Source organism: Mus pahari, chromosome 21 (assembly GCF_900095145.1).
Source record: "Mus pahari chromosome 21, PAHARI_EIJ_v1.1, whole genome shotgun sequence".
Lineage (NCBI taxonomy): Eukaryota > Metazoa > Chordata > Mammalia > Rodentia > Muridae > Mus > Mus pahari.
In genome coordinates, this window is record NC_034610.1 from 25,246,889 (window position 1) to 25,274,143 (window position 27,255).

The 27,255-nt window shown below is 46.8% G+C and overlaps 1 protein-coding gene across 1 annotated transcript in view; it reads right to left on the reverse strand.

The window, feature by feature from the left end:
• The window catches only part of Btbd9 (BTB domain containing 9), a 341,572-nt gene that overhangs the window by 38,250 nt on the left and 276,067 nt on the right, over positions 1-27,255 (reverse strand). Inside the window, exon 9 of the mRNA XM_021221073.2 lies at positions 14,648-14,755. Coding sequence (XP_021076732.1) covers positions 14,648-14,755 — 108 coding nt within the window. The remainder of the gene's footprint in view (positions 1-14,647; positions 14,756-27,255) is intronic.

A 27,255-nucleotide genomic window follows, 5' to 3' on the forward strand; every position in this document is an offset into this window, starting at 1 on the left:
AGGCACTGAAAAAAATAAAGAAAGAAAGAAAAAAGAGAATCCTAAAGTGTCAGTAGCCTGTGGGGTCAGAGAGCAGCTGAAAACAAAAGCAGGCTTACTGTAACCACAACCCTGCGCTGCCAATAGACTACAGCCAGAGATGTAGGAAGGCTGCCTCCCTGTGACACCGCATGGCTCTCACGCACTGCGTGAGTTAACCACTGAGAGATCACCACACTTTAAGGTTTACCACAGGAGGCCACTGACAGAAAGCAAGACTGACACGCTCATCTCGTCAGCAAAGACGCAGGCCTCAGATACCCACGCATCTGGAAACCGCCACAGGAGAAATCAGGCAAGGAACGACAGCCACAGGTACCCAGAACCATCGCTTGCTGCTTTAGCCGAGGCTTTCCATAGGTGAGCATCAGTTTGACCCTCAGGGTTCAAGGGGATCTGATACCCTCTCTTCTGGCCTCAATGGGCACCAGGCTCAAATGGTGCGAGTAAAACATTCCATACATACAAATAGAAAATAAAAATGGCTCTTTAGAGAACTGGAAATCCTAATGCTATTCAAATGATCTACACAAACCCCATGACAACAGGCTGGGCTAGAAACCAAAACCCAGCAAACAAGTGAAAATCTGGCTACCAACAGCGTTAGGACTCTCGGGATTGTGGTAGCAATTGAGTTGTTCTATGGACGTTTGATTAAAATTGTGCTTCCACCTGGGCCTGTGCACATCAGGCACAGACTCAGCCTTACATGCAGAGGGACCATTTCAATGGGAGACACAGCAAGCAGCTCCCAGAATCCCACCAGGAGATGGGATGTCCAGACTCACATCTGGGAAACAAGGGGCTTCTGAGATGGCTGGCCAGGTGGACGACAAGCACGGTCCTGAGCGGCCCTGCAAAGGTCGGGTGCAATCAAGGGCTCCATGGGCACCTGCCCCACCTCTCTGCTCAGCACCTGAGCCCTGGAAAGATGCTTACTATTTTCAGTTTTTTTTTTTTTAAAGATTTATTTATTATTATACATAAGTACACTGTAGCTGACTTCAGATGTACCAGAAGAGGGTCAGATCTCATTACAGTGGTTGTGAGCTACCATGTGGTTGCTGGGATTTGAACTCTGAACCTTTGGAAGAGCAGTCAGTGCTCTTACCCACTGAGCCATCTCACCAGCCCCTATTTTCAGTTCGAATAACAGTCCTTGTGATCTATCCATTTGTCCTGGGATTTGAACACTTTTTTCTGATTGTTTTTTATTTCTTTTTCTTTTCTTTTCTTTTCTTTTAGGTTTTTCGAGAAAGGGTTTCTCTGTGTAGCCCTGACTATCCTGGAACTCAGTCTGTAGACCAGGCTGGCCTCGAACTCAGAAATCCACCTGCCTCTGCCTCCCAAGTGCTGGGATTAAAGGCACGCGCCACCATGTCTGGCTTTGTTTTTTATTTCTAATTGACATTTTTATACGCAGAATGTTGTAGTTTGCTTATATCCACCCTCTGCTAGCTCCCTTCCCTCCCCTAATGATGCCGATCCTCTTCCTCCTCTTGTTTCCTTTATGCCTTCATGTTCTCAATCCATGTATTAAAGGAAACATGAAACCGGTCTTGTCCCCTCTTAGTCTCTCTTGGTCCCCACCCTGGCCTTACCACCCTCCTTCCTCTTCCTTGTAACTTCAGTGGACACTTGAAGCAACTCCAGGTTGCTTTTACTTGAGAAGGGGGCATTGGACAGGAGTCCTCTGTGATGTATGTATGTATGTATGTATGTGCATGTGATGTGCATACGGTCTAGAGTGTGGGAATCGCCATAGGCTCACACACTTGAGTACTTAGTCCTCAGTTGGTAGGGCTGTTTGTCCCCTCCTGGCCATGGACCCTTTAGGAGGTGCAGCATTGCTAGAAGTATGTCACCAGGACAGGCCTTTTCAGGGTTTCTACCTCCTCCTGCTTCCTGCTGTCTCTCAGCTCCCTGTATACGGCTGAAAGGTTGCCAGCCGGCTTTCTGTTCTGCTGCCAGGCCATGCTGTCCTGGCCATGGAGGATTCTATTACTCTGGGAACATAAAGCAAAATAAAACCTTTCTTCTGTATGTTGTTTCTGTGCGTTATCACAGCGACAGGAACGCAGCACATCAGGGAGTGGTCTGTCTTCTCTTTCCTTCGTGACTCCTCCAGCATACAGAGCTTATCAACCTGCTTTTCTTTTTTCTTTTCTTTTTTTTCAACGTGCTTTTCTATTGAACAAATATGATCCTCTGTGCCAAAAAGGCAAGATGGAAAGGTTACTTTAGCAAGTCACAAAGGAAGGTAAGAGTCAGGACAGACATCTCCAGGAGGGTTCAGTCAGACAACAGTGCCTAGTGACCACAGAAGCACCAGGGCTCATGTCACAGGGATCCACAAGGCCTCTGTGACATCCCAAAATCAATACCTGTTGGTCTTGTTCAAGGTAGAACCATTGAGAGACCCACAGAAGGAAATGCATGACTAAGTGATGAGGAGAGAGGAGGGGCAGGCAGCATGACAAGCTAGCTGAGATTGTTAGAGAAGGATGTGCAGTCTATGGTCCTGGGAACAGCAAGGAAAAGCAAACATGTTGACACAGAGGCGAGGAAGGTTACAGGGTAAAGCTATAAATAGGCAAAATATTTATATTTTAAATGTATTTTCTGGTGACTAAGAAAATTAAAAATCAGTGCAAGCATCCCATCAAATCTTGAAAGCCTGTGACTTGGTGAGAAAAGCAACAGAATGAAGAGACCCCCCCTTTGTCAGGAAGGGTACCGAGTCATGGGTAAGTCCCCTTACACATAGAGCATGAAGAGACACCCCCCCCCCCCCCCCGTCAGGAAGGGCACCAAGTCATGGGGTAAGTCCCCTTTATACTTAAGATGCAATCTCCCATAGGAAATTTAAAACAATAACTCGAGACTTGGCAGTTTTATGATCCAAGCTATTGAGCTCGCTTCAAGATGCACTAATCCCTTGAGAAAAAGCCAGGACACAGTGGAAGGCAGCTCAAGAACACACAGCGTCATTTACTGGTATACGGCTATCTCAGAACTGTTTATTTGCCTTTGACACTTGAGGACAAGAGTAACCATTACACATTTTGGACAAGCTTGGAAAGCTAACTTATCTATTTTGTGGAAAAAAATATGCCTCTGAAACTATCATGTTGTTGAGAAGGGAAACCCCCCGCATTCTGGCTGTAACTAAGCCAAGCAGAAAGCCTCTGTTTCCAAGCAAAGTGGGAAATGACCGCTTACATGATACAGGATTGCGGTTTCTATAGAGTACAAGTGCTCATTACAGATGAACTATCGTACTTATCATCAGACAGGGCAGAAGAACGGTGGACAGGAGTGGAGCCAACACCGCCCATTGCTGAGCCTCCCATGGCTGAACACAGTTTCAATACAAAACCAAACAAAAAGCCAAACAGCAGTGTGCAGGCTGCAATCCTGCCATCGCTGGGACAGTGGATGATGGAAAGCAAGCTTGAACTTCCCTCTAGCAGGCTGCAGGAAACTCCGTGGCTTGTGTTTATCCGTCAGAGTTCAAACCGCCTCTGACTGCACCTGCATCTTACTCTGGCAGGGTCCTGAACCCCTGGAATGGGCTTAAGCTGGGAGCCCACAGGGTAGTGTGCCAGCTCACTGCCTGGCCTAAAGCAGTGGCTCAGAACATGTCTGCCAAGCTGGTGAATCGAGTCAGATTTCTGATCTAACAGACTCACAGACTGGGGGTCCTACCCAGTTAAATGATTCAGTATCGGTTGAATTATGATGTTAATTAGGAAGTGGCAACAGGAGACAACAGAGCCTGAAAGCCTCAGCAGTTCTCCTCCCAAATGTGAAAGGCTTAGGAGGGCTGTGTCTTCCATTCCTTCCCCATCTCCTCAGACATTTATAGTTAATTAATATTAATGGTGGAAGATCATTCCACTGTGATAGGAAGTTATAAATTTGAAATCAGATTACAAGTCCACAAATGCCTCTGTAATTGTAGCTGCTTTGTCTTAGCAAAAACCTGAGTACTGTTTGATGTTATGGGGTTCCCTGGTCATTGGGCAACAGAATCACCTGTGCGCAATGGGGCTCCCAGTTAGTTCGCCAGTAGCAGCAGCCGGTAATAGGCAGAGGCTTCAGTCGCAGGAGCTAATGGCTCTGTGGGCACATGAACTTTGTCCTTTGGATTAAATCTGTGACTTGGACAGTAGGTTGGCACAGAACTAGATTTTCAGTTAGAATTGAAATATAAATAAGCAGGCTTCCGGGAGACTCCTTTAGAACACTGTTACTCTGTAACCCTGAGGAGAGGCCATGGTGGGAAGGCTCAGCAGCTCCCTGGGAGACACATCTAGCTACTTTGGCCTGGTACAGCTGTGTAGTTCTGCTCCCACCTGCTTGAGGCCCTGTCCTGAAGCAGAAACACAGGCTGAGGCTCTGGGCACCAGAGAGGAGCAAGCAACGGCTATCAAGATGGCGTCTGGAGCAAGGCAAAATCATGGGTTCTCTGGGACAAATTTAATGTGCAATGCTACAGGAAGGGAGAAGGAAAACTGAGCAGGTCTACAGTACCAAGCTAGGACATTAAGAGCACAGATATTCTTTTGTTGTTTGCGATTGTAACTTGGGCTCCGAATTATTGTTATGACTTCGAATAAAAGGAGAAAAACCAAGGTCTGTGAAGAGACAGCCTCCCCCTCCCTTTCTCCCAGCAGCTGGCAAATGTGTGCAATGCCAGATGCCCACCGCCCTGAAACCACGCTCTAAAACTCTGTAAGAAATGTTTATCACTGATACTCAGTGCATAATTTACAACATTGTGCTGAAATCCACTTACACTCCATTTCAAGGGATCGTGAAAAGAAAATGTCAACTGTGGTGGGAAATACACTTTATGGGTCTTGGCTTAAAACAAAAGGAAAAACACACTTGCGAGTCCCTCTCAGTGGAGGAAAATAGTTTAATAAATGGCCTAATGAACAGTGTAATGATATTTTAAAAGTCGGTAGCAGGAAGGAGAAGGCAGGAGAACAGAACAGAGGCTAATACGCTGTACAGCCTGGATAATGAAGCCCTGGGTGATCCTGGCATAAGAACTGTACTCTAAAAAACCAATGTCAAACTATGAATTATGATATGGCTAATAGGCTGTACAAATTAACATTCTGTGGAAGAAGCAATAGTGACTGTAGATAGGAAATCATATAAAAATGCAGGTGAATCTCTCTGCAGTCTCTGGCCTTTGTGGCAACTCTGGAAGTGAGTCTCTTTCTGACTCATACCTCCCTATATTGTAAAATCCGAGTTCTCAGGACCATCGATGGTGAAATCACTGATGTCCCCAGGTGTGATGTGGACCAGGGCAGAGATCAGACTGCGAACGCATATGTCCAGAAGAACGTCCCAACTCATGCTCTGCTCTGCCCATATTTTCACAGCATTACTGCTGTCTTTTTTTTTTTTTTTAAACCCTGGTGTTAGTTGGGAGGTGGTGCCACACGCCTTTAATCCCAGCACTTGGAAGGCAGGTGGATCCCTGAGTTTAGGGCCAGCCTGGTCTATACAGAGAAATCCTATCTCTGAAACAAACACTTCAAAAAACAAACCAAACAACAATAAAACCACTGAAACCTATTAACCCGACAGAGTTGGGGTTTTAAACCAAATCCATTTCTGAAGTGAAAGGGGGCACAGCTGGCACAGGATCTAAAAGCTCTTGACCTTCCATAAAGAATTTCCCTTGCCTAGCAGCAGCTGTAGAGAAAGGAAATGGACACTCAGTCCATAACCAACCTCAAGTGACAAACTGTTCCTGGGGATCCACGTCACAGACTGAGGGGCAGTGAAAGGTGACAAAGAAGAATCTGCCTGATCATGCACACTTTACGCTCACACAGCTGGCTAAGGTTTCACTAAGGAATGCTACATCGTTTTGTAAATAGTAGGCATTCAGAAAAGCTGTTACCCTTACAGAACAGCATAGCTCTGCAGTTAAGCAAGGGAGATGGCAGTAAGAGCTGGAAGTACGACCGCAGGAGACCATTTCCTTCCAGTTCCTTCAGCTGTGAGGGTTCTGGGTAGGGAGGATTCTCACCCACAACCTACAGACAGCACCAACATGCTCTGCCCCCTGGATCACCCTCTCTCCCATGTTTTCCACTGGATGGAGAAAGTTCTATACAAAACTACGTGAAATAAAAATGTCCTCTTTAAAAGCACAGGTCTGAGCCGAGCATGGTGGTGCATGCCTTTAATCCCAGCACTTGGGAGGCAGAGGCAGGCAGATTTCTGAGTTCGAGGCCAGCCTGGTCTACAAAGTGAATTCCAGGACAGACAGGGCTACACAAAAAAAAGCACAGGTCTGGCCAACGAATGACCTGTTGATGTTTCCCACTCTAAATATTCACCACTTTGATTGCTCAGAAATGATGGGTGCACACAGACCCCTCCACAGACAAGCTCTGGTACTCAGGAATATGCCCTTTAGAACTGGATCTGTGCATTTTGTCTGACTTCTGCTGGGGGAGGGTATTCGTCTTATGAGGATGTGTTTCTTTATTGTTCAAATTCTAAAAGTCTTGACAAGAATTAACATCTGAGTTTGCCCTTTAAAAAATAAAGAACATGGCTGGTTTTTTCATTATTGTCAAAGTGTGAAAAAAAATGGAATTAAGTATGAAGACAGAAAAATAAAATCTTCATCCAGCTGTTTGAAAGTGGCAATTACACAACCAGCACTCATTAATTGGTTCACACTTCCAGAAGGAACAAGTAAACACACTCTTCAAGCCCTGCAGGAGTGAAAAGGGGAGGAGCCTGAGTCCTGCTGGAGTGAGAAGGGGAGGAGCCTGGGATCCAGGATGGGGAGGAGCCTGAGTCCTGCTGGAGTGAGAAGGGGAGGAGCCTGGGATCTCAGTGAGGTCGCTGGGACAGCCCTTTCCAGAAAACTAACCCTGATGCTGACTGGGAACTTCTCACCAGTAGCAGCAATGGTGAAGATGTTCCCCTATTCAAAATGTGCTCGCTGGAGCTGACAAGATGGCTCAGTGGTGGACAGCATGTTTTGCTCTTGCAGAAGACCTGTGTTGAGTTCCTAGCACCGGCACGGTGGCTCATAACCACCCTAACTCCAGTTCCAGGGGATCTGATACCCTTTTCTGACCTCTGAGGATACTGGGCGCATACATGGTATATATAATACGTAGGCAAGACTTTCAAACACATAAAATTCTATAAAACAAAACCCCACTTGCCTTTTGGCATGCTTGTGACATGTTTGTTAAATATAATGGCAAATTGCAGGGCTAGCCATTCCTTCCTAGCAATTGCTCAAAGTCTGTTATGTTGACTTCTGGCTAAGGAATAAAATAGGTGGGAAAATTGCTTCTAGACTTTGTCACCAACAATGGGAAAGATGATATAGAAAAATGAAGGCAAAGTCAGTCACTAGGTTTAAATGTGCTGTTTTCCAATCTCAGAACAATTTCAAAGAGGTCTGAGGCTGTAACTCCCCATCCTAAAATGTGCTGACATCCTCCCCAACCAGGGAAGTGCTTGGAAGAGGAACACAATCTCCTGTCCTCTCAACAATTCCCAGTCACAGACGCAGTCACAGAAACAGAGGTCAGGACAGCCCCGTGCTTCCTGAGGTCTGAGTGTATCATAAGCAGTCAGGGGCACAGGACTCCTCAGATATGCCTGCCATCATGTGGGAAGCAGGGGTCAGACCAGGGGAGCCCCAGACACAGGGAAATCACAGAGAAGAATGCTGTAGAAATGCTGTCCTCTCAAGCCTGGCTTGATCAGAGAGGCTGGCCGGCCTCCAGGGCTGGGAGGAGGGCGCTGCTTGGGCCCCTGGTGTCAAGTATCCTAGAAGCTGCTGGGACAGAGCAGCACGCAACACAATTCCTCCATTTAGTGCTGACAGGGAAGAAAACAGGCTGCTCTGCCAGCCCAGGCTTTGCAAATGAGGGCAAGGACACAGAGCTACAAAGTGTTTATATCGGCAGTGAGAAAGAGTTTCCTCAAATGCAGCTAGTTTTCTAAAAACATTTTCTATGAAATAGGTGCAAACTGGTCAAAAATGTAGAAAATTAGAAATACTTTCCATAACTCAACTGCACCAAGGTGATCGCTATCAATAGGGTGGTGTGAATCCTTTGGGTTTTCCTCTATCGTCTTCCTCTTCTTTCGATGGTATGCCAACAATTCTGTACTCTGTCCTTAAGTCCTCAGTCCTGGAGTGAGCACTTGAGAAACACTCAGACAGTAAGAAAGACGGTAGTGTGACAGGCAGTGGTGAGTTAGGCAGAGAAAAAGAGAACAATTCAAGGTCTTGGATTATCAATGGCTGACCCCAGGGGACCCCAGGGCAGCACTGGGGGCTTCAGACAAAGGTGGCCCCCAGAGCAGACGTTTTTACTTTTCACTATTTCTGGAAGCCTCGAGTATGGCTTCAAAGAAATATAGAGGGAAGCCAGGTATGGTGGTTCACATCTGACATACTAGCAACTCAAGAGGCAGGAGGATTCCACAGATTTGGGGAGAACCTGGTCTTCACAGCGAGTTTCAATCTAGCTGGGGTGTGCAGCAAAACCCACCCCTGTAAACAAGGCGTGTCCTCAGCAGGTACGGGCGCCTGAGCAGGATACCTGGACCCATGCCCCACGGACTCCTTCCTGCAAGCTGTCCACTGACTTTCACAGGATACACAACTCCAAAATAAGTCGTGATAAAAAAATGTACATGATGCAAGCAGGCAGTGCAATAACCGGATGACGCCGACCAGACGACAGACCTTAGCCAGTCGAATGAAGGCCTTAGCGAGATCTTACAAAATGCACGGGTGCAACCCTCTGCTGTCTACACTGTCAACTAGAGGGATCTTCAACCTGAAACCACCTGTGTTGGGCGGCTAGCCAGCAGCACGTGTTAAGCCACGGCATTGCGAGTCATCAGGCCTGCAAGGATGGAGAGACAGCCCTAGAAGCCTCTATAGAAACGAGGATTGGGCCAGCAGCAGACTTTTCCTCAGCAATGTTAGATACTAGATGGCAGGAAGTCTGAGGTTCTCAAAGGCTGAATTTTATACAGGAATGAACTCCTGGAGGAACTCGATCCATGTCAAACTGTGATTCAGGCACGTAAAAATTCCCACTATCTGCTTTTGGCATACCTTTTGTGAAAAAAATCTACGAATCTACTCTACATAGTGTCTATCAATGATCTTAACTAAATGTTCTGCCTCAAAAGACCAAGCAATCTATACTGAGCGTCAGGGCAGCCTATGAGAGAGAATGGGAAAGGGACCAGCCACCACCACAGCACTGGGGGGTCTTCCTTGTAGCAATCTACACAACTGTGTATCCTGCACATGGTAAGTAGTGAGTGTGACTCAGTGACAGGCAGGTGGAGACCCTCAGGGGTAAACCTCACACTCCAAACACAAAGCAATTCCCCTTGCCACTCTGTCCCAGGACAGCAGGGACAGTTACGAAGCCATCACTCTGGGGGAGGCCCAGCTGCAGCTTCTAACCACGCCTGTGCAGCCTCCCAGGCCAGAGGCTATTTATGGACCAGGAATAGTTTATATAAGCACTGCCCTAACAGCACAACTGGTAGCCACCTCTGGGAGGTGACCAATGGGTCAAGCAAGGGAACTGGCTCCAGGGTCAGTATCTCACTCACATAGAGAGGGTCTTGTTAACCCTTCACCACACTGTACAAGAAAAGGAATGGAGGACATGCCAGGCTGCATAGGAAAGACAAGGCATTTCCATCAGAGCTGCAGAGGAGGTGTAGGAAGTGGTCTGCCCAGAACCAACCCGTGGACCGATAGCAAGCTCCTGGAGCTCTGCTGAGGAGAAAACCAAGCAGTAAGGATGCTCGGGCAAGAGAAAGGCAATCGGCGGCTACTTGATGGCGGCTCTGCTCCTTCTGAGCACTCCCAGAAAGCCTCACCCACCTGCTCAGAGCCTCGAAGCTCTGCTCAGGAGGGTGGGTGCTTAGAGGCTCCCTCACTGGCCAATTACCAGACATGTTCTAGACAATGTTTATATAATCAGAACATCACAATGACTTCTGAGTGGTCTCCTTTCAGAAAGTTTAACTCTGAGTTATACTAAGTATCACAGGCCTTTACAATATTAATATGGTCAGCTGGCAGAAGGAGGGGAAAGAAAAGACAGACAAAAGTGAGAAGTTCAGAGAGACAGAGCAAAACACACAGAATCCACTTCTTTATCAACACAGTGGAAAGTCGAGAGCTTCTGTCCTTAAAGGATGGACCAGAAAGTAGAGGGCAGGTATACTGTTTGTTTTAAAAAGACAAACTGTAGTAGTACTAAAAAGAAAAAAAAAATGTAACCCAGAAATGAGTGGTTTTCAATTCCTTCCTCTTTTATACCAGGGAATTAATAAAGCTGATGAATGAACAGAGAATAAAATGCTGTTGATAGCACAGAGGTTAACAGGAAACAAACCAGAAGCCTACACACAGGCAGAGGCAGCACCTCTGAGGAGTGCACGGGAAGATGGGAAGGTCAAGTTGTGTTCTCCACCCAGGACTCTGTACTGTTTAATGTTCTGTGTGCTGTTTGCAAACTGTTAGAAACGATTAGGTTCCAACAATTTAGAAGAGAGTAGAGGAGGGGAATAACTTGACTGTAAGATCTGAAATCTTAGGGTAAGAGAATATGAGAAGAATAAGAGTTACAAAAAAGTTTAAAAAACAAAACTGCCAATACCAAAGTCAGACTTTCCCCAATAGGAAAGAGTGTCTTCACTTCGGAAGCAAACCAGAGCAGGCCAACCAGAGCTCTGTGCACCCAACCACTCCTACCATGCTACCTCTCAGTAATAGGAAACTGCAGTTCTCCATGCTAAAAGATCTTCTCTTAACATCTGCTGAAGGACCCACAGGACCACACAGATGGTGGAGGTACAGCGAACTGATTATATCTATACATGTAAAATCCTAACTGTTGGTTCCCACTGATTCTAATAGTCAACAGAATCTTGCCTTCCTTTTCCTTCTTGTTTGTTCTGATACATCAAAATTTCACAGCTTATTAATATGTAAACCACTACTGGAGAGCCTGTGTGTCACAACTGAGTTAATTATTTAAGTCCATCAATGAATGGACACAAACCAATAAGATGCTGATGGCCATGCAAAGGCACTGAGAGAATCTGCAGAGGAGACCCTCCTCACAGAACCCTAGTGAGCTCAATACAAACCACCAGGCCAGGCTTCTGTGTATGGCAAGTGTGCTCGTGTGAAGGCTTATGGTGATACCTGGATGGAGGCTTATAAAGAAACATATACATGACAGAGAAGACTGTCAAGAATGCCTAGGATGGGGCTGGAGAGATGGCTCAGTGGTTAAGAGTACTGGCTGCTCTTTCAGAGGACCTGAGTTCAATTCCCAGCAACCACATGGTAGCTGACAACCATATGTAATGGGGTCTGATGCCCTCTTCTGGCATGCAGGTACACACGCAGATAAAACACTCATATACATAAAATAAATAAAAATAAATCTTTTTTTTTAAATGCCAAAGATGGTGAGCTGTGGGGATCCAGTCTAGCCCTGGAGAGAGGATTGGGGCAGGTGGCTCACTGGGCCTAGAGGCATGCCATTGTTTGTAAAGGGTCCCAGCAGACTGGAGCAAAGTAACCACCATGTACCCATGACTTTCCACACAGGAGTTTGGTGCTCTTCAGCAATTCCCTGATCGCTAAAGCATGTGCTATGTCACAGAGTCTGAACTCAAACTTGGCCCTGCCCCATGGGAAAGAAACCTCTTCTCTCCAAACTAGTTCCTCTTTTATAAACCAAGGGGGTGGCCGGGCGTGGTGGCGCATGCCTTTAATCCCAGCACTCGGGAGGCAGAGGCAGGCGGATTTCTGAGTTCGAGGCCAGCCTGGTCTACAGAGTGAGTTCCAGGACAGCCAGGGCTATACAGAGAAACCCTGCCTCGAAAAAAAAACAAAAAAATAAATAAATAAACCAAGGGGGTGGGCTGGAGAGATGGCAGCGGTTAAGAGCACCATCCTCCAGAGGTCCTGAGTTCAATTCCCAGCAACCACATGGTGGCTCACAGCCATCTGTAATGGGCTCTGATGCCCTCTTCTGGTGTGTCTGAAGAGAGCAATAGTGTTCTAATATGCATAAAATAAATAAATCTTAAAACCAAATAACCAAGGGCAACATCCCACAAGGCACTTTGTCCCCAGACAAGGAGACACAACGCATGAAAGCTCTGGAGTACTAGTTATCAGGTAACAGCTTGTTTCCCTGTGCTGTAGCCAAGGTGCGCCCAGGACTCACGTTCCCTGACGAGTGGTGTACTAGTCACACTCCTATGGACAGGCTGTTTTGTCCCCAGTGGCATGTGAGTGGGAGGAAGCCATACTATACAAGCCAGGGGTTCTTAGAATGAGCTTTAACTTCTCATTCTGCCTCCATGACCTATATCTGCTAGATGCAGTAGATGATAATGAGCCCCCAAACCATGATGAACCCATAAGAAGGGTGCACTTCACAAGCAGGAGCAGCCATGTGGACTGTTACACTGTTACATGAAGCCAGTTAAACACTGAAGCTTCTATGTTACAGCCGAGTGTGAACAGCACCATAAAGCATGCTGTGTGATGACCAACTGGAGAGCTGATGGTACTGAACACTGAGTCAAACACATTGTCAATGCCATTAAGAAATCAAGGACTGGGAGCATCGCTCAGTGAGAGCAACTCCCTAGCAGATGGGGAATCCTGGCACCCAACCAACCAAAGAACAGACATTAGAATAGAAATTACAGTGGAGCAAGCACACTAGGAGATGCTTAGCGAATACACCACAGGCCAATCAAAGCCTCAGTGGCACGCATGGCCCAGGGACAGTGAAAACAAGGCTAGCAAGGACAGGAAACTGATCTCTCACAAACTGCTCAGGGCCATGCAGAGCAGCTCAGCTGGCTTTCATAAAGTTCAATACAGTTACTCTAACAGTAGCTGATGGTGCTGAACAGAGTCAAGCACACAGTCATCAATGCCATTAAGAAATATGAATGCATGGGCCAGGAGAGATGACTCAGTGGTTAAGAGCATGGACTGCTCTTCCAGAGGTCCTGAGTTCAATTCCCAGCAACCACATGGCGGCTCACAACCATCTGTAATAGGAACTGGTGCCCTCTTCTGGTTTTTCTGAAAAGAGCGACAGTATACTCAAAATGAATAAATCTTAAAAAAAAAAAAAAGAAAAGAAAAAGAAAAAAGAAAAGAAAAGAAATATGATGTAGCAATTTTACCCCTAGAGATCCATCCAAGAACACTTAAACAGTATGTTCGCACACTCTCCTACACAGAAACATGCAAAGCAGCCTTAATCATTAAAGCTAAAGAGAAGAAACAATGAGAGAAAATGAGGTCACACACCAGAATATTATTTACCCAGACAAAAAGAAAATCCTCATGTATGGCAGATACAACCAGGATGGACTGGAGCACATGCTATGGAGAAGACACTGAGGACAGAAGGTCGTACGTGTTATGACTCCGTTTACGTAGGCTTCTCATCACTTACAGATGCAGAGACAAAGTAAATGACTAGATGCTGGAGCGGATGAAGGGAGACAGGTTTGTTTTCAGGAGGGTAAGACAAATGTTGCTGGACATCAGAGAGAGATGGTTGCCCAGTTCTGTGGATGTACTAAAAGGCACGGTTGCACACTTCCTAAGGGTGAACTTAGAGTACAGAAGATATTAGAGTTTGGGTGTAAATGCCCTCTGAGGCCCGTGTGTGAAGGCTTGTCTAGTCACCAGCCTGTGCTGGCGATGGAGGTGGAGGCAGGACCTAGTGAGGTCATGAATCAGAGGCATGACCTGGAAGTGGATACTGGGGCTGCTGCAGCGCCTCTCTTCTGGCTCCCCAGAGTCACTTGGAAAGATCGTGGTGAACGCGAGCAGCAACCTCGGAAACATGAGCCCTAAAGCCTTCTTCTGTGTAAGCTGTTTCTCAGTTCTGTGTTACAGGGGTGGAAATCTGACTAACAGAATCTGAATCTGATTTTTAAAGACCAGGTCTCAGCTCTGCTCTGCTTTGTCTCCCAGGAGAAATTCCCCTGACGGGCACGGAGCTCTTCCCAGGCATCATGGTTCAAGACTGGTCAGAACCTCAGGACTCTTCTTCCCAGGTGTTCCCACATGCAGGTGAGCTCACACAGACCCAGTGCCAAGGCAGCTGAGAGCCTAAGGCGCATCGTGGCTTTCTGGGTTTAGGCTCTGGATGAGGGAAGGCTTTTGCTATGAGGACGGGCATGAGATGAGAGGACAGAGCCCCACAGTAACTGCTCATGTAAAACTCTCTGAGGAAGTTCACGTTCCTAAGAAGGCGGTGAGGACTGGAGCTCAGGGGGAGGACTGCACAGGGAGTCTCTTACTTTCGTCTGAGTATCTCAGTCATTTTCAAGTTCAGTTCACAGGTAAACCCTATTTGTGCATATCAAAGAAATGCTCATTTACATGCTTGGTAGTCAAACTGAAACAAAGGCTCATGGGAATGCTCTTCACCTCCCTGCAGGGATCTTCTCCAGGGCCTCTGAGCTCACAGAGGCTCCCCCATCAGTGTAAGGCGCTACTTACTTGCAGGACACTTTCGTTCTGTCAGCCACCATGGTCCACTGCTGCTGATTGGTGGAAACCTCAACATAGTAGCTGTAGCTTCGATCATCGCAGTCCCAGAGTAATAACCTGAGGAGAGAGAGAACATGGCATTGTCTTCGTATCCTGTTATGGGGCCTGTGTCACCCCTCCCCTCCCCCTGTGCCCCATTGCATCCAGGACTGCAGAGGGAGAGCGAATCCCCATGAGGACATGAAAAGAAGGAAGGGCTGGGCCAGGCTGTGGGTCACATCTTTGGAAGTCTGCTTCACTAACCACCCAATCTCAGGGATCTTCTGTCCCCTTAGCAGCCAAGTTCAGACTGGCTTAGGAGGGAGTATGCCTGTCCTGTGTCATCTTTTCAGGCTCTCCAGCTTTCACTGTAGCATCTAAGCTAGCCGAGGACAAGATCCAAGAAACACCTGCTCAGGGGACCAGTGCCGCCAACGGATGCTAATGTGCACTTACTGTGTTTTATGTTTCTTCTCATTCTTACCAGGTTTCCACATGACTCTGGTAAGATAACCAGCTGTGGAGATACAGCTATCCCTTAGCATCTGCAGGAGACTAGTCTGTGGCTACTCAAGTCCTCAGTAACATGACACCATACATATTTTATATATTACAAAATCTATGCACAGTCATATATATGAATACGTATATATTCATGTATCCCTGACATGTGAATACAAACTCATAAGTGTAGACAAATACACACATATACAGAGATATGCATATGTGTATGCATGCACATTCTCCAGACAAGGTCTTGTGGTGTAGGCTAGCTCAGTGAGCCCACAACCCTCCCGCTTGAGCCTCTTGAGTTGAGCAACTGCAGGATTGTTAAATGTCCCACCTGGCCTTCTACAAAATTCCAATTATCCTTATGTGCCTCATAATACCCAATAAAAGTAAACACCTGTTCTGTATTTTTAAAGGAATTGACCAAAAATATTCTGTGTCCTTTTAGGCAAATGTCCAACCATGTGAACCCCAAGTGTGTGAGGGCTAACTGCACTGGAAAACACACGCATTATCTGGGAACTTACTATCTTGGTCCTGCTCTGAGCCCTTTTTCTGCTCAGGTGAGAACTTTACTGGACTATGTTCCTCCAAGTTCAGAGCAGAATACACTCACCTACCAATTTCGGAATAGCAGCTCCTTCTGAGGAAGGTCTGATTGGGGGCAGGATGAGGGCAGCCTCTAGAAGGCCAGGGACATGCGGGTTTTACCTCAGTGGTAGTCACATGGCTACAGGAGCCTGGACATATTCATCAATCGATGCACAAAAGATGTACGTATGCTCCATGTGTGGCTCTCCAATTAAAAACAGAATCTGAGCCTCTGATATGGGCTCTGTGCTTGGCAGCTGACTATGCCTCAGAGGAAACAAAGCTCTGATCTCCACTATCTCTGCCATCTTTGCCTAAACAGAGTATGTGCAACGTCACACCATGTAACAGGAAGTCACATGCATGTGCTTCCAGTCAGCCACAACGGTGAGCACACGGAAGGCAGTGCCCATGTCCAAATGGGTTTTCTTTCTTTTCTGCCTACCCCGCCCCCGCAATGGGGTTTCTCTGTGTAGCTCTGGCTGTCCTCCTCTATACAGACCAGGCCTCCTGCCTCTGCCTCCCGAGTGTGGGACTAAAGGTGTGCACCAGTACCACCTGGCCTCAGTGGTTTCTCTCAATCCAGAACTCGGCCCAGCATCTCACTCAGGCCAGTGCTCTGGAGATGTCAGCTGGGCAGACACAGCAGCAGCAGTGATGATCATAACAGCAGCAATGGCTTTGATGCGCATGTGGATTAGGGTCCACAAATCAAGCGCTCTACAGTCTGATCCGCCCTACACCTAAACACCCTCTCAGCAAGTACAACCGGCCTCCTCGAGCTACATAGACGGGGGCTGGGGCCTTGCGGCTGTGAGTACCTTATCCAGGCTCATTGTCAGTGGGTGGGTGATGCAAGATTGCAGCGGGCATCCCAGTCTAAACCCACTTCCGTAATCCCCCTGCCTCGAGTTCCTGCTATTCCTAGTTTATATATCTGAACTGTATTTCTACTGTAAGTCATCACTCTGTAACAGCCAATCCTGGCCTTCTTTAATCTTGCTATTATAGTCAATGGAGTTCCTTGTATTTGTGTAAGGCTACCGTGGAGAATTAATGCTGTTGAGGTTGTTTCTCAGTCTTTCACCTGGGGTAGACAAGCATTCCACCACTGAGGGACGATCACAGCCTTCATAGTGTTCCTTTTTAGGCAGAGTCTAAGTTGCCAAAGCTGGCCTTGAACTTCCACTCCGTAGCCTAGGTAGACCTTAAATTGTTTGGTCTCCTGCCTTTCAGGCCTCAGAGCAGCTTGGATGACAGGCTGCGCCCAGGGCCCAGCTCTTTTCCTTTCAATTCTCAGCTTCAGTTCTAAGTTCTGCTTGCTATCAAGTAATAGTCATTTGCTAATACAGATATGGGAAATATCAAGCAAATTAATTCTTCATTTCATAGTTCTAGTAACAGGATTCTCTAAAGACAATCCTCAGTAAGAGGCTGTTCTTCTGTTTGTATTGCTTTGCTTTATTTCGTTTGTTTGGAGACAGGGTCTCTGTGTAGCCCTGGCTGTCCTGGTACTCAATCTGTAGACCAGGCTGGCCTTGAACTCAGAGATCCACCTGCCTCTCCCTCCCAAGTGCTAGACTAAAGGCGTGTGCCACCACACCCTTCTCTCATTGGGATTCTGGATTATCAATGGAGAACCAGAGTGTTACAACCCCCTATCCTTCCAGACAAACAGGAGTAAATGTCTTACAGAAACCCAAATGAAAATACTTGGTCCCTGTGGGACAGAACCTAACCAGATGTTTCATAAGAGACTGCCCTGAGGATACACGATAAGGAGAAGATACAGAGTGCTGAGCAGTTATGAGTACTGTGAATGTCCCCAGAGATCCATGGAGTGTTTGAAGTATCAGAAACTAATTAGTGGTAGTATGCACCTTTAATTCCAACACTTGGGAGGCAGAGGCAGGAGGATCTGAGTTTGGGGACAGCCTGGGCTACAGAACGAGTTCCATGGCTCGAATCTTCTATATTATAGGTAGTGACTTCATAGCATTTCATTCTACCAATGTCCAACAATTCAAACAGTCTTTTAGTGCTCAACAATTAGGTACTTAGTAATATTTTACTGTCAGGAAAATTCTTCAATAAACATTGGCTAAACCCACTACTTTTCTTAAACATTTATATATGAAAATCTCTGGGATCTACTTCTTTTAAAATCCACTACTTCCCTTGAAAGTTTGTACAAAAAAACTTCTCCTTTTGAGGTTGTGGTGTGTATTATAGAATAGCTGTAGACCTCTCCTCTCACCTTCAACCAAAAAAATCTGTAATAGGTTAAACTGACAGTGGCTTCTAGCCAGCACCGTTTTCTGTGCATCTTACCGACACCCGCACTTAGAAACACTCTGGTGTTAGGGACAAAACACATTTCATTAATTTGCAAGTTTTTTTTTTTTAAACTTATCATCGAACTTGAACATTTTGTGTATTTTCTATATTTATCCTATTGCTAATGACTTACAAAATGCCCTCTACATCTGAAGGATATTAATTCACTGCCTATCACAGTTGGCATGCTAAAGATATTAATTTTTATTAGCCTAGTCCATCGATCTTTACCTTAGTAATTTTGCCTAGCCTAAATTTTTTCTGTCCTGAATTGCAGCCAAGAGCACACACTGGTTGAGACATTGCCTTTCTATTCTTCTATTAAGAGTCCCTGGGGAATGCAGGGTCACGGTGACTCGAGTGGAAAGGGACACTGATGGATGTTGGGTTATCAAGTGTAGGGCTCTGACTTCTACCCGGGGAGTTTTATAGGATCCAAATTCATGTGCCAGGATGCATACTTGCTTGGAATTTAGGCTTCATCAGGAATCAGTTCTTTTGTTGATTCTACTGAAAAAGCAGGTTCAGTTTAAACACTACAAGCAAACCTGAACCAGGCTCCTTTCTTTCCACAAGTTAGAACTGGGCTCTCGTTAGGCACAGTGTAACGTCCACACCGCCCGCCCTCGCGGCTTTGTCTGCCTGCAAAGTCTGTTCTTAGGTATTTGCACTGATAGCATAGAGACATTTCTGGCTTGTAATCTGGCTGGGAATGTTTGCAGAGTGTGATCGCCTGTCACAGACACTCCTCGTGACCTTAAAGAAGATGAGCTCCTTAAACATACCCTCCCCCTCCCCCCAGTATCAGAAGCCATTTTCAAAGAGGCCGACTTTATCCCACCAGAGAGATTCACCGATGCAGGTCAGGACTGTGAATGACTGCCACCGACCTCATTACCTAATGAGCACCACATAAACGCCTGGTGACATTACCCATTGGCTCCTCCATCTCCCCTTATTCTTACAGTGGAGTCTCCCTAAAAACAGCGAGGTGCTGGCTTTTTATAAAATTGATTAGCAGATTCTGCTTACATCTTCCATAAATGCTCTGGCTGGATGCATACCATTGATTACCAGGGGCTCAGTTTACAGCAACTAATTGCTCTCCTTGCTGCTGTTTTGATACAAAATTCGATAGTGAATATGATTTCAAAACTCTTGTCTTTGTGGCCTGAGTCAGAAGTGACTGGAGGCAAACCCAGTGGACTCAGTTTTCCCTTCTTAAAAGAACTGCTCTCTCATCAGTCTGTGAAGAAAGTTTCCAAATTGTAGCATTCTAATTGGAAACCTGCATTATGCATGCGATGACAAACTGTGTTGTGCTGAATGGCAGGTTTTTTATCCCTTTCTTAAGGGATTAATTCCATAGCAGACTGTGAACAATGGCTGAAGCCTAACAGGAGAGATCAACAGCTTCTCCACGGAATGGGGGCCTGTAGACCAGGAACAAGGGCTGCTGGCCTGTTTTTAATTGCCTAGTCTGTGGCAGCCTCCCTGGAAGACATGGAGACACAACCCGCTGCTGCTGTTGCTAAGAGCTTCCTCATTTGGGGAAAAACAGCCAACCAAAGCAAGATCAACAACCAGGCTATTAGCGACGTTATACCTTAGAGAATTCACTTATAAATGCCTAGTCAAAGACATTCATAACCTCAAAAATGTATAAATAATATTCTTAGAGCACCAACCTTTACGTTCTCAGAAATAGCTGTCTTTCATGAAACAGTTCCAAAAATTCTTTACCAGGCACGTAGCACTGGTAGGTAAATCTTTGCACCTACTTATCCCCACGCTTACCCCGTACCTTCAATGTCTGCCTTGGCTGGGTGTCTGGGGTTCTCCCAGTCTCACAGCTGATAGCCCTCTGCATATGCACTGGAGGGCTTGGATGACTGACTGTGCGCCTGCAGTCCCATTTCAAAATGGTGTGGGAGTTCCTGGGCCCAGTGTGCCCTGCAATCCTGGCTGCAGCCTAGGAAGCAGACCCTTGCTGAGCTAATCACACTTCATGCCTCAAAACCAGAGGGTTCAGCCTCAATTGGCCCTGCCCCTTAGATGAGATAACGAGGAGGCACACCCTCCGGGGTGGCACCAGGAGGGAAGGAGCCATGTGTGCGAGAAGCAGAGCCAAGACCCAGTGACACGTAGTAGGGCTTCTCCTGACACAGGCAGGCCCACCATGTGCCACCAGGGTTCATGAGAAATTACCCAATCACAAGGAAGCTCCCTTTATGGTTTAGACAATCTTTATTTGGCTTCTGTCACTTGGAACCAGTCAAGCTGGACTGAGGTGTGGGATGACAAGGGGAGGGGTGAGGACTGGCTCAGTGAGGGGGCTCTGCAGGAACTGGACTGTGCACTAACTAATTACCAGCACACTTCAAAACCAACCAGCAGGGGGCCTGGGGAACTTGACCAGAGGGACAAGGAGGCCACACTGCAAGTCCGAGGATCCGAGGGGCAGGGAAGTGCTGTGTACTACTGGGCTGAGGGGTAGACTGAAGCTGGGACAGAGATCTGGAAGAAGATCAGATGCTGCAACCAAGCGGGGATCTAAGGTGCCTTCGCCTCGTTGAAGGATCTAGTTCTCACTGTTCTGGTGCAAAGAGACTGACTGACTCCTATGGTCAACAGGGGCAGACAGCCAGTGCAGCTATCTGATGTTGCTCCATACTGACTAGTGACAAACAGGGACTTTCCCACAAACGAGAGGGTTTCTTGTCGTCTGCCATGACATCTGACAGTGTGCGTCTCCTCTGGTTAGGAGCAGGGTCCAACTAAGCAGAGCTGCTGGAGGACCCAAGTCCAAAATGAGGTCGTCAGCAGAGTCTGAAGAGGACAAATGCTGCAATACCGAAGGAGCAGTGGCCACATGGCCAGGCCTCCAAGGACACAGCCTCCCAGGGCAGAGGGAACACTGGACGTCTAGCATCAGGAGGGACCGGCAAGCCGCTCACCAGAAGGAAGGTGTTCATGGCAAATACACTAGGCAGAACCCATCCAGGCCTCCATGTACTGTCTGTTAGGTCTCCATCTCTGTGACAAAATACTTGAGGTCATAAGCTTTAAAGAGGGCCAGCTTTCTTTTGGCACACAGGTTTTTGCTGTTTCGCTTTCATATTGACCTCTCCATGCAGACCAGGCTGGCCTCTACCTAACTCACAGAGATCTGCCTGCCTCTGCTCCCAAGTGTTAGGATTAAAGGCGCGAGCCGCCATACCTATCCATAGCAGTATTTGATGTTTCAGCCCATTACTTCTGGGTCTATGGTGAGACAGCGTGCAGTGAGTGAAGCCACTTACAGCCAGGCGGCCGTCAGGGAGAGCTGGGAAGGCAAGGTCCAGCCTTCCTTCTAAGGCATTCTCAGATGACCTGACTCTTCCACTAATCCTCACTTCTTAAAGGTTCCTCCATCTCTGAAAACATCCTGGGCATCACGGGTACCAAGCCTTTCATGGGTTGATCTTTAAGACAACAGCAGTCACAGAACATGGGTTCTCCAAGAAAGTTGGACACAGTGGTCCTGGTCAGGGTCTCACTCAAGTTCTTGATGGTCGGCTGCCTGTAGTTTCTGTGTGTATGCACTGGTGCCCCAAGAGGAAATAAATAAAGGGAGGTGGCCAAATAGACACCCGTGGAGGTCACTGTATAAGAACAAATGCCAATCAGAGAGTCATAGCATAATCCAGGGTACTGCAAGTAGAGAACAGGCCTATGGGGGGACAAGACAGGACCATGGCTCTTCTGCTTGGAGATATGCTTTAATTCAAGGTCAGATGGTAAGGAGGAGCAGCCGGTTTACTCCCGGGGTCTCTACGTCTACCTATTCGGATGGCGGGAAAGCAGCGAGTGACTACACCCGCTTCAAGCTGTCTGTTCATACATTATCACACAAAGGGAGAATCAGAGCACCTCCTACTTCTCAACACAAAACTTTTTGTCTAAGCCACTGGTTAATTTTTCTGGCATGGGCTAAACACTGTCCCAGCTACCTTTAATCAGTCACTTGGTAAGCCTTTATTCTTTATTTCACATGTAAGTTTTGGCCCAGTCTTATGATCTAGATTTCATACTACAGTCATTTTTGAAGAAATTTCTTTCATTTTTAAGTTTCCATGTGAATATGATAAAACTATGTCTAGGCCAATGGCCCTCAGAAGAAAAGCTCTTTTTCGTATTTTGAAGGTGACTCTTGCAATACAGACCCTTCCTTAAGCAAGAAGGTGGCATCAAGGTATCAGGACTGGTTGACAAGGTCAAGTGTCATGCTGCTGAAGACCTTTAGGGCACAGGCACATTATGCAGGTAGGTAGCTTTTTACAGATCTTTCCTGATATTTAAATTTGGCATTATCAAGTCCCCACTCTACAGCAAGCCCACCTGCCCCATCTCAGCAGCTTTGTCACAATGTGGAGGAACACAGAAACACTCAGTGCCATGGGCTCCTGGCAGGCACAGACAAGGATCAGCAGGAGGCCGAGCACCCGGCCCGGCTTCCTAGATTTTCAGCCAGCTCACTTAAAGATTCATTTGTTGGGGAGAGCATCAGGTGCCACTGTGACTTTTTTTTTTTTTTTAAGATTTATTTATTATATCTTAAGTACACTGTAGCTGACTCCAGACACACCAGAAGAGGACATCAGATTTCATTACAAATGGTTGTGAGCCCCCATGTGGTTGCTGGGATTTGAACACAGGACCTTTGGAAGAGCAGTCAGTGCTCTTAACTGCTAAGCCATCTCTCCAGCCCGCCACTGTGACTTTAAAAGGCCAGAGTCACTATCTTCTGAGAGCTAAATACAATATACATTTGTGTGATCTGCCCCCCCCCCCCGGAGTCTATGAACTTATTGGGAGGGTAAGACCAACAGACCTGACAAAGAGCTCGGACTCACTGGGCTATAAGCTAAGTGTTAGGGACTTAGTTTATAAGCTAAGTGTTTGACCTCTTCCGTCTTCATGCGTCCTACAAGGTAAAATGATCCACCACGGCCTCCATCCAACAGGTGTGGGGAGGAAAAGACTCCTGGCTCCACATCCCTGCATGCACCCTAAGGAGGGTCCCCACCACCTCATCAACTGGCTTATACTTAAGACTACAGAGGGTGGGGGAAGAGAGTGCATTTCTCACAAAACCTCACTAACTGATCCATCCTCCTCCCTCTGTCCCTCCCTTCCTCTTTTCTGTCAATGCTGGACTGAACCTAGGGCCTCCCATTTGCTATGCAAGTGCTCCAACTGAGCTGCAGTCTAGCCCACTCAGGGCTGCTGCTTCTTCTTCTGCTCCCCCTGCCACTACATGCTAGCACACGCACGCAGCCTACACTAAGCACCTAGAAACAGAGCCAAAGAGGAATTTAATAAACTCCACAGCTCCTTTCCACTCCCTTGGGTCAAGCGTTCACAGGATTGTGTGTCTGGCAGGAGAACTCAGGATTTAGCTACAGGCAGATCTGTGTATTCTCTCAGCTTGGTGCGAGGGAGCATGGAAGGGCCAAACAAAGGCTTGACTCAACGTCACAGGCAAGAGCGCACTCCAGCAGACATGAAGTACAAGGCAAGACTCTTCCTACTCAATCATGTCCTTCCTCTGCTTTTGCCCTCAGCAAAGCTCGTTTCTGGTCTCTTAACTCAGTCAGCACTATTTTCCCACATCTCTTTGTCTTTCTTACCAACTTGACCTCTTCACCTGAGTCAGATCTGGGTCCCCACCTCTGCCCAGCTGGGAAGCATCCTCTTTCCCCCACAGGCACCATCTACAAAGTCCTGGGCACTCACTGAGGTGACCCGTGCCCACTGAACCTTCCTGCCCTCGCCTATTCTCCTAGAACCAATACTCCTAGCCTATATAATCAAAGTCTGGCTGGCTCTTATAGCTACTTGTCTTAAAAATTCCCTCCCCACATATCTGTTTTCTGGATTTCTTTTGTGAAGTCCACAAGAAAACCACCCTCAGCAACACAAGACCAAAGCAGTAAGTCATAAGAGCACTTATATACAATGTAAGGTCTTAAAGAAAAAGTAGTTTGTTCTGTTCCAAGGCTGAGATGTGATAAATCACCACTCCCCATGTGGTACACGGCTTACCATTAAAATGAAGACATTAATGAGAACAATAATAGCAACATCTTCCCCACAGCACACAAAGGTGAAAATCCGAACTAACTGTAAGTTCTTATAAACAAAAGATAATTAATCAATTTAATATGTTGCTGTGTGATTAATCTTTTGAAGAATGGCAAGAAGCCAGAAAATAAGCAACATTTTATGCAATTTCTTTCTTGCAATGGCTAGAGGAAAAATGGCTAATTAAGCTTTTCAATTGGATTCTTTTGATCACTGGCCACTCGGAACAGTTCTCTTGATCCACACCTTCAAAGCTGGGATCACAAGTTTTAATACAAACCTTTTCAGATGAACACTCACAACTTTACCTTTCCTAACTACTCAACAGCCATAATTAAACCACACTGGTGTGGGTTACAGGACCAAAGGCTAAACAAACAGTTGCCTTTCCCCTCTAAAGTCGCCTACACTGATCTGTGCAGAGCTGGAGTGCAGGCGAGGGCTCCCACATTTGCTTGGAGGAGGGATCCTAAGACAAGAGGAAACCCCCGTCTCTGAAATGTATTCTGCAGGAGCTACCTTTTTAGAAATAACCCTTGCAGGTGTCGGCATGAATATTCACCAACGCGTGCTGGGCACAGGGGCCAGTCTCCAAGCCCTGTACACTAATCCTTCAAAATGTATTCCAGGCAAGCCACCAGGGTAAACTCCCATATAGAAAGCAGGCTTTTCAGTGATGGATATTGGAAGGCTGAATGAAGGAAATCACAGGGAAGGAGGCAGATGAATAAATCACCCCTCTGGAGGCTCTGCAGGCAGCAAGACCCGGCCACACTGACTGGAGCTACAGGAGGCACCACTAGAACACTGCACTCTGGGAATTAACGCTGTGCCTTCCATTCACTTGCTTCATCCTTCCTCATCAAGAAGAGCAAACATTTATGTCCCCTCTGTCTCACCATCCTCCTGCTAGGTCCCTTTAAGGTCCCTATCTGGGCCAACAGGGCCCACAGGGACTTGCTGGGAACACCACCCTGCCAGCCTGCACTTGCAGAAAACAGAAGAAAAGACTTGGTACCCAAAAAGGATGTGGGTGCAGAGGTGAGATCTCACCTTATCTTGGGGTCCTCCCTCTTCAGCGCTGAGTCCCAATAGTCTACACTGAATTGATGATGAGGACAGAAGAGGCTCTGGCTAGTGAACCCTGGGGAGTCACACAGGGATCATAGGATCATCGCTGGGGACATCATCCTGAGTCAACTTCTAAAGAGTAGCCACTCTAATGGGCTGTGACACTCAGGAGATGGGAGGGTGCAGGAGTCATCTCCTAAGCCCAGGTGGACCAAGACGGGAGCCTGTCTCAGCTTAAGCCTCTGAGCCTCTGAGGGACACAGCATTTCTCAATGTGACAACAGGGTGTCTAGACTTGCCAGATGGGAGGCAAAAGGCCCAACTCCACCTCTGTCTTTCTCTACAACAGTACACAGCCTCACTTAATCTGTTAAATGGAGGATGGGAAATGTGGGGAGGGAGGAAAGAATGGGGTAGATAGAATTTAGAATAATTTGTGGTTTTATTTTTTAATCTATTTTTCCTTTTAATATAAAACGATGACACATCTTTTGATATTCTTCTAAAATATCCACAAGATACATCTAGTCAGAAGAAAAAAAAAAAAAAGGAAACCAATGTTTTAAGAAGTATTCTTGAGAAGTTGAAGATTCTCAGTTTCTAAAGGAGAATAAACCAGGGCTCAGGGCAAGAGACAGTAAACAAGCATGTGAGCATGTGCAAAGCCCTGGGCTCCCACTCATGTCCCAGAGCTAAAGCCTCATTCACTAGCGCTTCCATAGGCTCCTCTCCTTGTGGCAGCCCAAAGGCTTATTCCTCACAAAAGCCACTGAGTCATGGCACATGTTTGGTTCCCAAACTAGACGCTGATGTTCATTCAGTATTGCTTCTAGTAGTATTCGCTTCACCTTTTGGAAGTGTGAAAGGCCTGTGAATCCCCTGACCAGGCTTTCCCCGTATGGGCCACAGATGCCAGTGAGGAAATGTCTGGCTAGATTCCTTGGGGGCGATCTACACTTGTCTGGTAAGGCGGGGGTTCCTGGAGCATAGCTAAGCCGCTAAGAGGAGGCAAGTATGACACGTATACTGCACATCTCTTTGCAGACAACCTGGCCAAGCCCGAGGACTGACACCAGTCTCACTGAATAGCACAGAGCGGAGGAATACGGGGACGGTTTAAAAAAAGGTTGAGCCTAACCTAAAAATGTCTAAAATCTCTTTCACTGAATGTTTCAAAATATGTTTTTTAATGTGGCAAAATCCACACGGAGTTAAGCTTCTGCTTCAGTCACAACTCTATCTTTGTTACTGTGACAGCTGCAGTGACATTTCTTGCCTTCCCTTTCTTACCAAATTTCTAGTATTTTTCCCCAACGTTACAGAGTTAGAAAGGCAGAGAGGAACAGGGAGAGGGAGGGAGAGAGACCATTCCCAAGTCCTCCTTACTCCCCAAACTGACTGTATGTGGCCACGATGAGCATCCTCAGGTGGAACACACACAAAAACAACAGCCATCAGCTGCTACCTTCCATGTCCCAAAGAGACTGAAGGGGTTGGGTGGGCAGGTGAGCGAGTTACAGAGAAACTTCAGTTCCCGCAAAACCATGCCCCAAACCCTTATATAGTCAGGGCAGTGAGTGTGCCAGCAGCTTCGCAATGACCCACAGAGCAGACCCCCTCCAAGATAGGCGAAGTGTACAGCTTCGGGTTGGTGCCCAGGAGAGAATGGGTGTACAGACATCTCCCCTCGCCAGCTCTCCAGCGCTGCCTTCTTGATTATAAAACACAATTTGCAAAATAGTTGGCCAGGGTAGTGCAGGGCCAGAGATCAACAAGAACTGATAGCACTTGGCATTTTAACTCAACTTCTCAGTCTGGCATCTCTGCAATGAAGACCATCTAAATGTGGGCAAGTCTTGGGCACGTTGTTTCTAAACAGAACCAACTCGTTTCCACAGAACTCCACCTGCTTCTGAGTCCCACATGGACAGCTAAAATGTCAT